Source organism: Bombina bombina, chromosome 8, assembly GCF_027579735.1.
Source record: "Bombina bombina isolate aBomBom1 chromosome 8, aBomBom1.pri, whole genome shotgun sequence".
In the NCBI taxonomy this organism is placed as follows: Eukaryota; Metazoa; Chordata; class Amphibia; order Anura; family Bombinatoridae; genus Bombina; species Bombina bombina.
The window spans coordinates 49,569,107-49,586,573 of NC_069506.1; the positions used below are offsets into that span (position 1 = coordinate 49,569,107).

The 17,467-nt window shown below is 41.6% G+C and overlaps 1 protein-coding gene across 1 annotated transcript in view; it reads right to left on the minus strand.

Moving 5' to 3' along the window:
* The window catches only part of CFAP74 (cilia and flagella associated protein 74), a 331,535-nt gene that overhangs the window by 199,584 nt on the left and 114,484 nt on the right, over positions 1-17,467 (minus strand). Inside the window, 1 exon segment of the mRNA XM_053690359.1 lies at positions 9,794-9,912. Within this exon segment, the coding sequence (XP_053546334.1) occupies positions 9,794-9,912 (119 nt within the window).

Consider the following 17,467-nt stretch of genomic DNA (forward strand, 5'->3'; position numbering starts at 1 on the left):
CTCTTGCACTTCCTGTTGGGGAGGAGTTAATATCCCATAAGTAATGGATGATCCGTGGACTGGATACACTTAACAAGAGAAATCTAGTGTATAATGTCCCCTTAAGCCAACAGTGATTGCAAAGTGTTTTTAACTTTTTATTTCTGTAAATCAGTAGATATTTTACAGGAATAATGTGATTTATTTAACCACGCCCCAAAAATGTACACGTTTCTAAAGTTATTCTTCAACCAGCTTCAATTTTAAAGGGACATTAAACCCAAAAATGTTCTTTAGTGAATCAGACAAAGGGGCAGATTTATTAAGGTCCATATTCAGCGTTATACAGCTGTTTCCGTGTGAGCATTCAGGCTCACCAGAAACAGGAGTTAAAAAGCAGGGGTCTTGAGGTCGCAGACAGCAATCAGCCCGACTAGAAACGATCGGGTTAATTGACACCCCCTGCTAGCGGGTGATTGGTTGCAAATCTGCAGGTGGCGGTATTGCACAAGCATGCTGTTGGCATTTATTGATGTAAGGCGGACATGATCCGCTACAGCGGATCCTGTTCGCCCTAACATGATAAATCTGCCCCAGAGCATACAAATTTTTAAAAAGTTTCCAATTTACTTCTATTAGCAAATTTGCTTTGTTCCCATAGTATTCTTTGTTGAAGAGATACCTAGGTAGGCATCTGAAGAACTACATGGCTCTTGCAAATGGATAATGTTCTTGCAAACTGCTACCTTATAGTGCTCCAGACATGTGAACGCTCCTGATTTTACATACCAGCTTTTCAACAAAAGATACCAATAAAACAAAGAAAACTAGAAAAAAAAAGTAAATTAGAAATTTAAGAAAATTTTTGGGTTTAATATCCCTTTTTTTTTTTTTTTTTACAAAACACCCCCAGATGGGCTATATAAATGGATCATCTACAAAAAAATCTAGTGTACAATGTCCATTTAATGAGCCAAGAACTAAGTGTTATTTGTGAAGCAGTGATGTGCTGTAGCAAAAACGACAGAGTGGCCTCTCTGCACCGTGAACCATCTGGGAACAGAGTTTGCTTCTTGCACATTTGACCAAAGAATTGTATCATCAAGTCAATGAGTTCAGCATGAAGCTTGGATAACAAGACAGTGTTATTCCTTCAACTTTTCTTCCTTAATAAAAGTTTACATAGGAAATATACAGTCTAATTGTTGTTTATTGATCTGTACATAGAGAAACGGATAGATAGACAGACAGACAGATAGATACTGTAGATAGATAGATAGATAGATAAATAGACAGAAATACTATATTCCTCAGAGATGTAGGAAAAACATAATTTATGCTTACCTGATAAATTTATTTCTCTTGTGGTGTATCCAGTCCACGGATCATCCATTACTTGTGGGAATGAGAATATCCCACAAGTAATGGATGATCCGTGGACTGGATACACCTTACAAGAGAAATGGAATAATGTTTGTGTAAGCAAACTTATCTCTATCTATGTTATGAAGCTAATTATGTCAACAAGAAATTCAGCATACAGACAATTGCATACACGATGTGCAAGAAATTATTGCTTTAGTGCAGATCTTTTAGGAAATAATATTGTCCTTGAAGATTATCCTTATTATTAGGATCAAGTAATTAAATACAAAAAAGTAAAATAAATAAATTGTAAAAGATAAATCCAAAGTACTATGAGCTAGATTACAAGTGTAGTGATACATTTTTATCGTTCCTGAGTGCTAACTGTGCTCAAGGTAAATTGATCAACTGTGCTTAGAAGAAAAACAAAATTTATGCTTACCTGATAAATTTATTTATTTCCTGGCATGGAGAGTCCACAAATCCATTCCAATTACTAGTGGAAATTCAACTCCTGGCCAGCAGGAGGAGGCAAAGAACACCCCAGCAGAGCTGTTAAGTGTCACTCCCATTACCCATAATCCCCAGTGATTCAACCAAAGGAAAATGGAAATAGAAGATGACACAAGGGTATAGAGGTGCCTGAGGTTTATAAAAAAAACAACTGCTATCTTAAATCGAATTAAGGGCGGGTCGTGGACTCTCCATGCCAGGAAAGAAAGAAATGTATCAGGTAAGCATAAATTTTGTTTTTGTTTCAATGGCATGGAGAGTCCACAAATCCATTCCGATTACTAGTGGGAACCAATACCCAAGCTAGAGGACACAGAATGGAAGGGAGGGAAAACAAGACAGGCAATCCTAAACAGAAGGCACCAAAGCTTGAAGAACCTTTCTCCCAATAGAAGCCTCAGCCGGAAAAAAAAGTATAAAATTTTGAAAATTTTGAAAAAGTATGCAAAGAGGACAAAGTGGCCGCCTTGCAGATCAGTTCCACAGATGGTTCATTTTTGAAAACCCAGGAAGAAGAGACAGCTCTAGTGGAATGAGCCGTAATTCTCTCAGGAGGCTGCTTTCCAGCTGTCTCATATGCTAACCGGATAACACTTCTCAACCAGAGATAAAGAATAATAGAAGTGGCATTCTGACCCTTACGTTTACCAGAGAAAATGACGCACAGGGCAGAAGATTGCCGAAAATCCTTAGTAGCTTGTAGATAAAATTTTAGTGCATGCACAACATCTAGGTTATGCAACAGGCGTTCCTTCTGAGAAGAAAAATTCGGACAAAAGGAAGGGACAACAATTTCCTGATTGATGTTGCAATCCGATACTACTTTGGGAAAAAATCCTAACTTAGTATGAAGGACCACTTTATCCGCATGAAAAATAAGATAAGGGGTATCACACTGCAGAGCCGAAAGCTCGGAAACTCTACGAGCAGACGAAATAGCAAGGAGAAACAAAATTTTCCAAGATAATATCTTAAAGGGCCACTGTAAGTAAATATTTTCTATGCCTGTTACTAACTAACTACCCCAAATATGCTTTTTATCAATAGCATTTCATTAACATATCTCTACCGTATATCAGAAATCTTGTCTGCAAATTTAATTGTTTTCCAAACCCACTCCGTGGGTATCCTTTGCTCTGTACCAATCCGTTTACAATACCTAGGTTTCAGAATGGCGCTTTAAACACAAAGTTATTGGTTTAAGTATTTTGAACACGCAGTGCTGAAAATAGTGGGCAGGATAACGTGACATCATCGGAGAATAAAAGATATAACTTTTAGAATGTTATGAAACTTCGTTTTGGAGAAAATATAGGTCAGTAGGTTTTAATTAATGTTTATTAACTTTAATATGTTAGTTGTTTAGCTTAAAAATTATAACAGAAAGTAATCCTTTAATATCAACCGAATGCTTAGACTCAAACGGAGCCTGCTGCAAAACTCTAAGAACAAGATTAAGGCTCCAAGGAGGAGCAACAGATTTAAATACAGGCCTGATTCTGACAAGCCTTTTTCCAGGCCATCCTAAAGAAAAGATAGAATGTGAGGAACTCTCACCCGACTCCAAGAGAAACCCTTCGATTCACACCAATAAATGTATTTACGCCATACCTTGTGGTAAATCTTACGAGTAACAGGTATAAGAGCCTGAAGCATGGTATCAATTACCTTCTCAGAAAAACCATGCCTAGCTAAAACTAGGCATTCAATCTCCAAGCAGTCAGCTTCAGAGAATATAGATTTGGGTGGCGGAAGGGACTTTGAAGAAGAGGGTCCTTCCTCAGAGGCAACCTCCAAGGGGGAAAAGATGACATCTTCACCAGATCTGCGAACTAGATCCTGCAAAACCAGGCAGGAGCTATTAGAATCACCACCTCCCCCTCCTGTTTGCTATGAGCAATGACTCAAGGAATGAGAGCAAACGGAGAGAACAGGTATGCAAGACTGAAGTTCCACGGAACCACCAGAGCGTCGATCAGAGCTGCTTGTGGATCTCTTGATCTTGACCCGTACCATGGAAGCTTGGCGTTTAGACGAGACGCCATCAGATCCAACTCCGGAACCCCCCCTGAGGGTTATCATTGTGAATAATTCCGGATGGAGAGCCCACTCCCCGGAATGAAAGGTCTGCCTGCTCAGAAAATCCGCTTCCCAGTTGTCCACCCCTGGGATGTGCATGGCAGAGAGGAGACAATTTTGAGACTCCACCCACTGGAGAATGCGAGTCCCCTCCTTCATAGCTAGGGAACTCTGCGTTCCTCTCTGGTGGTTGATGTATGCCACCGAGGTGATGTTGTCCGATTGGAATCTGATTAACCGGACCAAAAACTTAGATGAGGCCAGGATGTTAGAGCTTTGAAGATTGCTCTTAACTCTAAGATGTTTATGGGGAGAGAAGACTCCTCTCAAGTTCAGAGACCCTGAACCTTTAAGGAACCCCAAACTGCACCCCAGCCTGACAGGCTGGCATCTGTGGTCACAATCACCCAGGATGGTCTCAGGAAGCATGTACTCTGAGACAGATGGTCCTGCGAAATCCACCAAGATAGAGAGTCTCTCGTTAGGGTATCTAGAACAATCCTCTGTGAGAGATCTGAGTGGTCTCCGTGCCATTGTCTGAGCATGCATAACTGTAGAGGTCTCAGATGGAAACAAGCAAAAGGAATTATGTCCATGGAAGTAACCATTAGACCAACTACCTCCATACACTGAGCCACTGATGGACGGATAGAGAACTGAAGAGAACAACAAGAAGCAGGAATTTTGGATTTTCTGACATCCGTCAGAAAAATCTTCATGGACAGATTATCTATGGCCATCACCAAAAAGCATACCCTGGTGTCTGGCACCAGGGAACTCTTTTCCAAATTTACTTTCCATCCGTGGGTACAAAGAATAGATAACAGAGTGTCTGTATGAGATCTTGCTAAATGAAAAGATGGCACTTGAACCAAAATATCGCCCAGGTATGGCGCCACCGATTTCCCCTGAGATCTGACCACAGCCAAAAGGCCCCCCTAGAACCTTTGTAAAGATCTGAAGAGCTGTGGCAGGGCCGAAGGGAAGAGCAAAAAATTGGAAGTGTTTGTCTAAAAAGGCAAACCTCAGGAATTTGTGATGTTCCTTGTGAATAGGGACATGAAGATACGCATCCTTCAGGTCTAAAGTAGAGATAAACTGACCCTCCTGAATCAAAGGTAGAATGAAGCGTATAGTCTCCATCTTGAAAGATGGAACCCTGAGAAATGTGTTGAGACATTTTAGGTCGAATATGGGTCAAATAGAAACCCTGACCCTGTTCCTCTACTGGAACTGGGACAATCACTCCCAGAGAAAATAGTTCCCTTACACAGCTTAAGAAGGCTTCTCTCTTTACCAGGTTTGCTAATAACCTTGACCAGATAAATCTGCCCCTGGGGGGGCAGGACTTGAACCTTATCTGGTATCCCTGAGAAACTACTTCCACCGCCCAAGGATCTGGGACATCACAAATCCAAGGCTGACAAAAAAAAGAAAGCCTGAGCCCTACCTGATCCAAGCCTGGATTGGGGGCGACCCGTTCATGCTCAGAGGAAGGCTTCTTGGACTGTTTGTTCCAAGGTTGGTTTGACCTCCATGAAGTCCTGGGTTGCTCTGGCTTGAAAGAAGAGGAGGAAGACTTTTGTCCTTTGAAGTTACGAAAGGAACGAAAATTAGAATTCTGTCGACCCTTAGGTCGAGTCTTCATGACCTGAGGAAAGAAAGATCCCTTTCCGCCAGTAACTTTGGAAATGATCTCAGCCAGTCCAGGACCGAATTAAGTCTTGCCATTAAAAGGTAAAGACAAAAGTTTGGACTTGGAAGTTACACCTAAGCTAGAACTGCAAAGCTAGAGACTTTAGCTCCCAGCCTAAAGATTTGCATGCTAGCATCACAGATAAAAGTATTAGCCAGCATTAGAGCCTTGATCCTAACCTGGATCTCCTCTATAGTAGTCTCCTCAGAAATGAGGTCCGACAAGGAGTCACACCAATAAGAGGCTGCTACTGCGACCGTAGCAATACTTGCAACTGGTTGCCATTATAATCCTTGATGAATATACATATTCTTTAAATAAGCTTCCAGTTTTTTTATCCATAGGATCTTTGAAAGAGGAACTATACTCAATAGGAATAGTTGTTCTCTTAGCTAGAGTAGATATAGCACCCTCTACTTTGGGCACAGTGCGCTACGAGTCCCGTACAGAGTCAGCAACAGGAAACATCATCTTAAAAACAGGGGACAGAGAAAAAGGAATCCCTGTGCTATGTTCTCCATCATACGGTCAGGAACTGGAAATACCTCTACAGATGAGGGTATGACATCAAAAACTCTGCTAAGTTTGTTTGATTTTTTAGGATTCGCAGTGACAGTAGAGTCGGAATCCTCCAAGGTAGCTAGGACCTCCTTCAAAAGCAAACAGAGGTGCTCTAGCTTAAATCTAAAATTAACCTCCGCTGGATCTGTTGTACTATCCACAACAGTCTCATAGTCAGAGATTTCGTCCTCAGAAGTTACTGAAGAATGATCCTCCGCAGATAACTGAGAAAGGCTGACTAACGCTGTTTTGGCGGAATCAGAACTCCTATTATGAGATATGTTCTTAGCTTTCCTCTTACCAGCAGCAGGAAACGCTGCTAGGGCTGCAGAAACTGCAGAAGTTATTTGTGCAGTAAGATCTCCTGCTAAATAGACACCACCAGGAATTTGTTGAGAGGAACTGCAGGGCACTGCATTTGAAACGGCTAAAGCATGGGACGTTTGAGAAGAAAGTTGAGGCATGGTACGGACAACATTATCCTGAAAAACATATGGCTCAGAAGGAGTATCCTTGTCCCTAGACAACAACGTTTTATTTAAGCATGTGGAACAAAGTTGCACAGGAGGGATAACTTGCGCCTCCAAGCAATATAAACACATCAAAATTAACAGCTAAATTTTAATCAGTATCCATAATGGAAATAAAGATTCCCACAGAAATCAGAATAAAAATCACTTTTGAATTATGAGGGATTAGTCTGATGTCTAATAAAAAATACCCCCAGAAAATAACTGTATAACTAACAGAAAATTAAATTGAATATAAGTTTGTTTGAAAATAAATTGCAAAATTATCCTCTGCACCTCTATATCCTCAGTCTAACTGGAGACCAGAAGGCCCACAGTAAAGACCGGAACTTGTGCAAAGGAAGAAAAGAGCAAAATTAGGGCTTAAAGATGATTTTTATCGTCATTCACTCAAACCGATATGCCGGTATATAAAAGGCTGGAGCGGACGCACAGAGAGATCACGTGAGCGCAAGGGAAATATTAACTGTGCAACAAAAAATAAAAAGCGCGAGTAACTGATGCGCTGCAGATTAAATAATAAAAGTGACCAAAAAAATTGAAATCGATATAAGTTCTACTATTATGGCTCAAATAAACAAAATTAGACCTATACTATCCTTTACCCTTCAGCCATTCCTTTGAACCAGCCTCAATTTAAGGGGGGGGGGGGAATATTAACCTCTTACTCTCCAAACCGTAATTAGTTCCTGCATTGCTGTCCTTAATGAAATCCCTATATAAAGGGATAGTATATAAACAGAATAAAAAAAGTCCAGCACTCGCTTACAAGCTCTCAGCTAAGATTAAAAGCAAAACTGGAAGATTTAGTTATCGCATATGGCCAAATGGGACAAGCCCAGGTACCATGTCAAGGTCTCTTCCAAAACCTGGGTGCCTAATACAGCCATGCAAATGCAAGCTCTCAATCAAATAAACTGGGAACAAGTCAGGGTTCACAGACTTATGTAATCACCCTAGACATATACAAAACATGGAAGGGGACTTCACTCTCAGACTGGACTGGGTCCACATCCCATCACCCTGCAACATGCTCAGGCCTGGGTGCTATAGCACTCTGAGGAAGCTGTGCTGTCTCCAGTCACAGGCAGTTAACCCCAGACAAGACTGGGTGCAAGGCCCATAGGGAAAATTACAAAATAAATTAATTCAAGAGAGAGAGAGAGCGAGAGAGAGAGAGAGAACGAACAACTGGCTCAATACCATTGTTAGCCTGTTCTATGACGATTTACCACCTGGGTGCAGCTTTTTAGCCCAGTAGTACTTTTCACAGAGAAGAACTTTCCTGTAGTATATCAGTCTGCTCCCGCCTATTCCGGTCAGTCCAGCACCGAAATACCAGGCAATTCCTCTCTGAACAAGGAACACAACAACCCCAAACAATCGTTCCGGCCGTCATTGGGCCTCGTCAGTGAGGTGTAGCAGTATTCCTCTAAGCACAATGAGCAAGGAGTCCACGTCTGATTGTCCAATTTTCCCATAGGGAGAATAAATACATACAGAGAGAAGTGCACTCACAGGAACGAACAACTGGCTCAATACCATTGTTAGCCTGTTCTATGACGATTTACCACCTGGGTGCAGCTTTTTAGCCCTGTAATGCTTTTCACAGAGTAGAACTTTCCTGTAGTATATCAGTCTGATCCCCCTATTACGTTCACTCCAGCTCCGAAATACCAGGCAATTACTCTCTGAACAAGGAACACAGCAACCCCAGACAATCGTTTCGGTCTTCATTGGGCCTCGTCAGTGAGGTGTAGCAATATTCTTCTAAGCACTTTTCCCTATATGTATTTAGTCTCCCTATGGGAAAAAGGGGCAACCAGATGTGGACTCCTTGCTCAGTGTGCTTAGAGGAATATGGCTACACTTCACTGACGAGGCCCAATGAAGGCCAAAACGATCGTCTGGGGTTGCTGTGTTCCTTGTTCAGAGAGGAATTGTTTGGTATTTTGGCGCTAGACTGACTGTAATAGGCGGGATCAGACTGATATACTATAAATCAATATCCAGTAATAACTGATCCCATATATCCACTGCAATTAACCGTAACCAAATCTCCTAAATCAATATCCAGTAACAACTAATCCCATAACTCCACTGCTATTAACCCTAACCACATCTCCTAAATCAATATCCAGTAACAACTGATCCCATATCTCATTGCCATTAACCCTAACCACATCCCCTAACTCAATATCCCCATTGCAATTAACCCTAACCACATCTCCTAAATCAATATCCCCATTGCAATTAACCCTAACCACATCTCCTAAATCAATATCCCCATTGCAATTAACCCTAACCACATCTCCTAAATCAATATCCCCATTGCAATTAACCCTAACCACATCTCCTAAATCAATATCCAGTAATGACTGATCACCCCACACCCTTTGGTATCCCTAGTTATGTCCAAAGTCTAAAAGGTATAATACCAGAATGTGGCTATTTCTTTAATTTAGAGGAAAACAATATGGCACTTTAGAACTACACTGCCCCTTTGGATGTATTCAGACTGATATACTTAAAAAAGTACAAATGAGCTGAAAGAGACTGCACCGAGTATCACCATAGATCATGCTATGTTTTCTGTCTCAAATGGGCTGATACCACAATTTGTTAATCCTTAAAGGGATATAAAACCCCAAATGTTTCTTTCTTGATTCAGATAGAGCATACAATTTTAAAAAACTTTAATATTTACTTCTACTTTCAAATGTACGTTATTCACTTGGTATCCTTTGTTCAAGAAACAGCAATCCACTACTGGGAGCTAGCTGAAAACATCTGGTGAGCCAATGGCAAGCAGCATATATGTGCATCCACAAATCAGCAGCTAGCTCCCAGTAGTGCATTGCTGCTCTTGAGCCTACCTAGGTATGCTTTTCAGCAAAGGATATCAGGAGAACAAAGCAAATCAGATAATAGAAGTAAATTGGAACTACATGAATCAAGAAATAAAAAATGTTGGGGTTTTATGTCCCTTTAATACTCGAGACTGATAAATATCAAGGACTAATCTCTATAATAAATTATAATTTCGCATTATCTCCGATCTTCAACTTACTGAATGGTGATAAAATCCTTCAGATGATCACTGACCCCCATCAGTTTGCAAAAATTAATTGTATATGATGCATTGGTCAAAATCATTTTTTTCTTGTATGTTTTCCCAACGTCAAAGTCCTGAAATGTGAAAAAATAAATCTACATGAAACCATTAACTTAAACTGTGATTTTCTATCAGCAATTAAAGGGTTAGTAAAGTCAAAATTATAATCTATTATGTAATTAGCTTTGTTCACTTTATATACTTTGCTCAGTAGCAGCAATGCACTATTGGGAGTTAGCTGCTGATTAATGGCTGCACATATATGCCTTGTCTCACCTGAGTCGTTCAGCTAGCTCCCAGAAGTGCACTACTGTTCCTTCATAAAGGATATTAATAGATTAAAGCACATTTGATAATAACACAATTTATGCTTACCTGATAAATTTATTTCTTTTGTGGTGTATCCAGTCCACGGATCATCCATTACTTGTGGGATATTCTCATTCCCAACAGGAAGTTGCAAGAGGACACCCACAGCAGAGCTGTAATATAGCTCCTCCCCTAACTGTCATAGCCATTCGACCGAAAACAAGCCGAGAAAGGAGGAACCATAGGGTGCAGTGGTTACTGTAGTTTAAATTTAAAAATTACCTGCCTTAAAATTACAGGGCGGGCCGTGGACTGGATACACCACAAGAGAAATAAATTTATCAGGTAAGCATAAATTGTGTTTTCTCTTGTAAGGTGTATCCAGTCCACGGATCATCCATTACTTGTGGGATACCAATACCAAAGCTAAAGTACACGGATGAAGGGAGGGACAAGGCAGGACTTAAATGGAAGGAACCACTGCCCGTAAAACCTTTCTCCCAAATATAGCCTCCGAAGAAGCAAAAGTATCAAATTTGTAAAATTTTGAAAAAATATGAAGCGAAGACCAAGTCATCGCCTTGCAAATCTGATCAAAAGAAGCCTCATTTTTAAAGGCCCAAGTGGAAGCCACAGCTCTAGTGGAATGAGCTGTAATCCTTTCAGGAGGCTGCTGTCCAGCAGTCTCATAGGCTAAGCGGATTAAGCTTCTTAGTCAAAAAGAAAAAGAGGTTGCCGAAGCCTTTTGACCTCTCCTCTGTCCAGAGTAGACAACAAACAAAGCAGATGTTTGACGAAAATCTTTAGTAGCTTGTAAGTATAACTTTAAAGCACAGACCACGTCCAAATTGTGTAACACAAGGATGGAACAACAATCTCTTGATTGATATTCTTGTTAGATACCACCTTAGGTAAGAACGCAGGTTTGGTACGCAGGACTACCTTATCCGTATGAAAAATCAGATAAGGAGAATCACATTGTAAGGCAGATAGCTCAGAGAGCCCATGAGCCCATGAGCTATGACTACGGCATACAGCCGAAACGCGTAAGCTTGTTGATGTTATCTGAAGGGCAGCATTCCTGTATACCTGTTTTTTAAGGATTAAAGCTGAAAGATTTGATTTCAACACTGCGACTCCAGAACTAAATTATTTGCCTGGATATGAGCCGAACCCCTGGAGCCAGCAGTCTAACATTTACCCAGTGACAAGCTAATGGTTACTTACGAGGTGGATGAGTGAGGACCGTTGTTCGGAACCGAAGCATCGGGGACTCCTTACCCCCCGCAAGTCGGCATCTTCCGGTGACGTCAGACCTGTGAGCCGGGTGAGTCACGATGGCGGCGACTGATGGGACAGCTTGTTGAGCGTGGAAACTCCAAGCGTGGTATATGGACCGGCGTGCGCCCTAAGTGAATATACTCACGGCTCTCCAAGTGCAGGTACCATCCCGGTTTCAAGCCGTGAAGAGGGGGGTAAGTACCTATTGCATTCCTTTGTATCCTCATCCACAAGCTGACATAAGTCAGAATTAATCCACACTGGTAAAACCACGGAGGGGTTTGTTCTTTTTCCCAGCTGTGGGGAATGAACTTTTGTATAGATAGCTCAGAGACTCTACAAGCCGAGGAAATAGCTACCAAAAAAAGAACTTTCCAAGATAAAAGCTTGATATCTATGGAATGAAGAGGTTCAAACGGAACTCCTTGAAGAACCTTAAGAACCAAGTTTAAGCTCCATGGTGGAGCAACAGGTTTAAACACAGGCTTGATTCTAACTAAAGCCTGACAAAATGCCTGAACGTCTGGAACATCTGCCAGACGCTTAACTAGCTGGCAATCCTTTTTCCAAACCTTCTTGGAGAAAAGATAATATCCTAGCAATCCTGACCTTACTCCATGAGTAACCCTTGGATTCACACCAATAAAGATATCTACGCCATACCTTATGGTAAATTTTCCTGGTGACAGGCTTTCGAGCCTGTCTTAAGGTATCAATAACTGACTCTGAGAAGCCACGCTTTGATAAAATCAAGCGTTCAATCTCCAGGCAGTCAGCCTCAGAGAAATTAGATTTGGATGGTTGAAAGGACCCTGAAGTAGAAGGTCCTGTTTCAGAGGCAGAGACCATGGTGGAAAGTATGACATGTCCACTAGATCTGCATACCAGGTCCTGCGTGGCCACGCAGGTGCTATCAGAATCACTGATGCTCTCTCCTGCTTGATCTTGGCAATCAGTCGAGGGAGCAGAGGAAACGGTGGAAACACATAAGCCAGGTTGAAAGACCAGGGCGCTGCTAGAGCATCTATCAGTGTCGCCTTGGGATCCCTGGACCTGGATCCGTAACACGGAAGCTTGGCGTTCTGGCGAGACGCCATGAGATCCAGTTCTGGTTTGCCCCAACGATGAATCAGTTGTGCAAATGCCTCCGGATGGAGTTCCCACTCTCCCGGATGAAAAGTCTGACGACTTAGAAAATCCGCCTCCCAGTGCTCTACACCTGGGATATAGATAGCTGATAGGTGGCAAGAGTGAATCTCTGCCCAGCGAATTATTTTTGAAACTTCTAACATCTCTAGGGAACTTCTCGTTCCCCCTTGATGGTTGATGTAAGCTACAGTCGTGATGTTGTCCGACTGAAATCTGATGTACCTCAGAGTTGCTAACTGAGGCCAAGCCTGAAGAGCCTTGAATATCGCTCTTAGTTCCAGAATATTTAATGGAAGGAGAGACTCCTCCTGAGTCCACGATCCCTGAGCCTTCAGGGAGTTCCAGACTGCACCCCAACCTAGAAGGCTGGCATCTGTCGTAACAATTGTCCAATCTGGCCTGCGAAAGGTCATACCTTTGGACAGATGGACCCGAGATAGCCACCAGAGAAGAGAATCCCTGGTCTCTTGGTCCAGATTCAGTTGAGGGGACAAATCTGTGTAATCCCCGCTCCACTGACTGAGCATGCATAGTTGCAGCGGTCTGAGATGTAAGCGTGCAAACGGCACTATGTCCATTGCCGCTACCATTAAGCCGATTACTTCCATACACTGAACCACCGAAGGGCGCGGAATGGAATGAAGAACCCGGCAGGAATTTAGAAGCTTTGATAACCTGGACTCCGTCAGGTGAATTTTCATTTCTACAGAATCTATCAGAGTCCCTAGAAAGGAAACTCTTGTGAGTGGGGATAGAGAACTCTTTTCCTCGTTCACTTTCCACCCATGCGACCACAGAAATGCCAGTACTACGTCTGTATGAGACTTGGCAATTTGGAAGTTTGATGCCTGTATCAGGATGTCGTCTAAATAAGGGGCTACTGCTATGCCCCACGGCCTTAGGACCGCCATAAGTGACCCTAGAACCTTTGTAAAGATTCTTGGGGCTGTAGCTAATCCCAAGGGAAGAGCTGCAACTGGTAATGCCTGTCTTAAAAGGCAAACCTGGGAAACCGATGATGATCTTTGTGTATCGGAATGTGAAGATAAGCATCCTTTAGATTCACTGTAGTCATATATTGACCCTCCTGGATCAGTGGTAGGATGGTACGAATAGTTTTCATCTTGAACGACGGAACTTTGAGGAATTTGTTTAAGATCTTTAGATCCAAAATTGGTCTGAAGGTTCCCTCTTTTTTGGAAACCACAAACAGATTTGAGTAAAAACCCTGTCCCTGTTCCTCCTTTGGAACTGGATGGATCACTCCCATAACTAGGAGGACTCGTACACAGTGTAAGAATGCCTCTCTCTTTATCTGGTGTGCAGATAATTGTGAAAGGTGAAATCTCCCATTTGGGGGGAAGCTTTGAAGTCCAGAAGATATCCCTGGGATATAATTTCCAACGCCCAGGGATCCTGAACATCTCTTGCCCACGACTGGGCAAAGAGTGAAAGTCTGCCCCCTACTAGATCCGTTCCCGGATAGGGGGCCGTTCCTTCATGCTGTCTTAGAGGCAGCAGCAGGCTTTTTTACCTGCTTACCTTTTTTCCATGTCAGGTTTGGTCTCCAGACCGTCTTGGATTGAGCAAAAGTTCCCTCTTGTTTATTATTAGAGGAAGTTGATGCCGCACCTGCCTTGAAGTTTTGAAAGGCACGAAAATTAGACTGTTTGGCCCTAGATTTGGACCTGTCCTGAGGAAGGGCATGACCTTTTCCTCCAGTGATATCAGCAATAATCTCCTTCAACCAGGCCCGAATAGGGTCTGCCCCTTGAAGGGAATGTTAAGTAGCTTAGATTTTGAAGTTACGTCAGCTGACCATGATCTAAGCCATAGCGCTCTGTTTGCCTGTATAGCAAAACCAGAATTCTTAGCCATTAGTTTAGTCAAATGAACAATGGCATCAGAATAAAAGAATTGGCTAGCTTAAGTGCTCTAAGTTTGCCAAGTATGTCATCCAATGGAGTCGCTACCTGTAAAGCCTCTTCCAGAAACTCAAACCAGTACGCCGCAGCAGCAGTGACAGGGGCAATGCATGCAAGGGGCTGTAGGATAAAACCTTGTTGAATAAATATTTTCTTAAGGTAACCTCTAATTTTTTATCCATTGGATCTAAAAAAAAAGCACAACTGTCCTCGACAGGGATAGTAGTACGCTTTACTAGAGTAGAAACTGCTCCCTCCACCTTAGGGACTGTCTGCCATAAGTCCCATGTGGTGGCGTCTATTGGAAACATTTTTCTAAAAATAGGAGGGGAAGAGAACGGCACACCTGGTCTATCCCATTCCTTATTAATAATTTCTGTAAACCTTTTAGGTATTTGGAAAAACATCAGTACACACCGGCACTGCAAAGTATTTATCCAGTCTACACAATTTCTCTGGCACTGCAATGGTATCACAGTCATTCAGAGCAGCTAAAACCTCCCTAAGCAACACGCGGAGGTGTTCAAGCTTAAATTTAAATGTAGAAATATTAGAATCAGGTATCTTTCCTGAGTCATTAACATCACCCACTGACTGAAGCTCTCTTTCCTCAGCTTCTGCATATTGTGAGGCAGTATCAGACATGGTTCTTAAAGCGTCAGTATGCTCTGCATTTTGTCTCACCCCAGAGCTATCTCGCTTACCTCTAAGTTCAGGTAGTCTGGCTAATACCGCTGACAGTGTATTATCCATGACTGCCGCCATGTCTTACCTCATCTGTGTAATCCCCTCAGACATATGTGAGAACAGCAATGGATCTTAGTTACAACCTGCTAAGATCATAGAAACCTCAGGCAGATTCTTCTTCTATTTACTGCCTGAGATAAAATAGCACAACTCCGGTACTATTTAAAAATAACAAACTTTTGATTGAAGAAAATAAACTAGCTATATTTAACCACTCTCTCCTACAACGTCCTTGCTTGTTGTGAGTTGCAAGAGAATGACTGGCTATGACAGTTAGGGGAGGAGCTATATTACAGCTCTGCTGTGGGTGTCCTCTTGCAACTTCCTGTTGGGAATGAGAATATCCCACAATTAATGGATGATCCGTGGACTGCATACACCTTACAAGAGAAATAAGTACATTTGAAAGTTGTTCGATCTGAATAACGAAATAAAAATGTTGGGTTTCGTATCCATTTAATAATTTATCTTTCTTAGTTTGAATCTTTGAAACTCAAAAACTGAGACCCAGAAACTTGTAAGATAGAAAGATATAACTGACTAAAATGCATGCTTGGCTGATATTCCACATAACAGGATAATGGCGGAAACACTGACACAAGAATAAAATAGTATATATGTTATCTTAACTGTAAATCTTCAAGCTTAAAATAAAAAAACTTTAAAGGCACATTCTAAAGCAAAATGACATACAGTTTGTATATTTTGGGGGATTATAATGTCCCTTTAAACTCAACATGTTTTTTTATCATGTATATAAAAGAGAATTAATTAAACGTTTGTTTGTTTTTTATTTTGCAGACACAATTTTTTTTTAAACTAAACATGATGTTGATGTTTGTGCACAGCTCATCCACATTGGCAAGTTGCTTATTGGCCGATATGGACATTCCCCACTGTTCTAGTGGAGGACAGTCACATGACTCACAAGCATTACAACAATAAGGGCTAAATTTATCAAAGCCATTCTCCTTTAATTCCGTCCAAAACAGCTCATACAAACTGATCGTCATATTCATCAAAGCACTCTGCGCCTATAATTGCGCAAATCTGAAAGAAACTTCTTCGCACTCAGCGTGCATTCGCCTAGGCGCACAGGCGCGCTCCCGAGTGCTAAAATTTTTCATTAGTAATAGGCGTAATTTAACAGCCCAACCTACAAATACGCCCAGTTTCTTATTTATCATTGCTTTGAGCCAATAGGGAGCTGCAATTTCGGCTTCAATTGCATGTTGTATATATAATAATAATATAATATATTTATTTTTTGCGATCTTAAATTATCAACATATATAAAAAACAGCACAGAAAGATTATATAATATAAATATAAGCTAAATAACTTAAAAACACTTTTTTAATAATCAAAACATGGCGGCGTAAATATTTATAGGGATGTACTGTGATAAATAGTGAGTAAATAGGGAGTAAATGCCGTTTCCGACAGGCGAAATTTATCATTATTACGCCCCAGCTCGCCTGCACAAAGTTACCTCTATTTTTATGATAAATTCAGGCGCACATGTGCGCTTCTCCGGAGGCGAGCTGGGGCGCACAGTTACAGGTGAAGCACATACAGAGTTCGTCTAGCCTTTGATAAATCTAGCCCTCAGTATGTTTTTAAGCATAGGAACACCCATTAAAGGGATAGAAAGGTCAAGCATGACAATCTGAAATATAAGCATGTTTGCAATATACTTCCATTAGCAAAAATGCTTTTAGTAAAAGTTATTACTGCTTTTCAGCGGGATACGCACATATGCTGTGAGGACTGTGCGCTAGTATTCAAACACCATAACTGCTCAGAGAGCTGGTGGTGGTGTATATTGCTTAATTCATACAAGCTACTGCTGACCCTCTGAGCAGGTATGGGGGCTGAATTATCATTGTGCGAGCGGACATGATCCGATATTGCTGTTGGCATTTATCATTGCACGAGCAGTTCTTGTGAACAGCTGGTGCAATGCCGCCCCCTGCAGATTCGTGTAGCAGGGGGTGTCAATCAACCCGATCGTATTCGGTCGGGTTGATTTCCAGCGAAGTCTGTCCGCCGCCTCAGAGCAGGCGGACAGATTATAGATTAGCGGTCTTTAGAAGGCTCGCCAGAAACACGGGGCATCAAGCTTCATACGGAGCTTGATAAATATGCCCCATGGTGTTTAACTACTGCTGCATGTGCTCTCACAGTATATGTGTGTATGAAGCAGAAAACAGTAAAT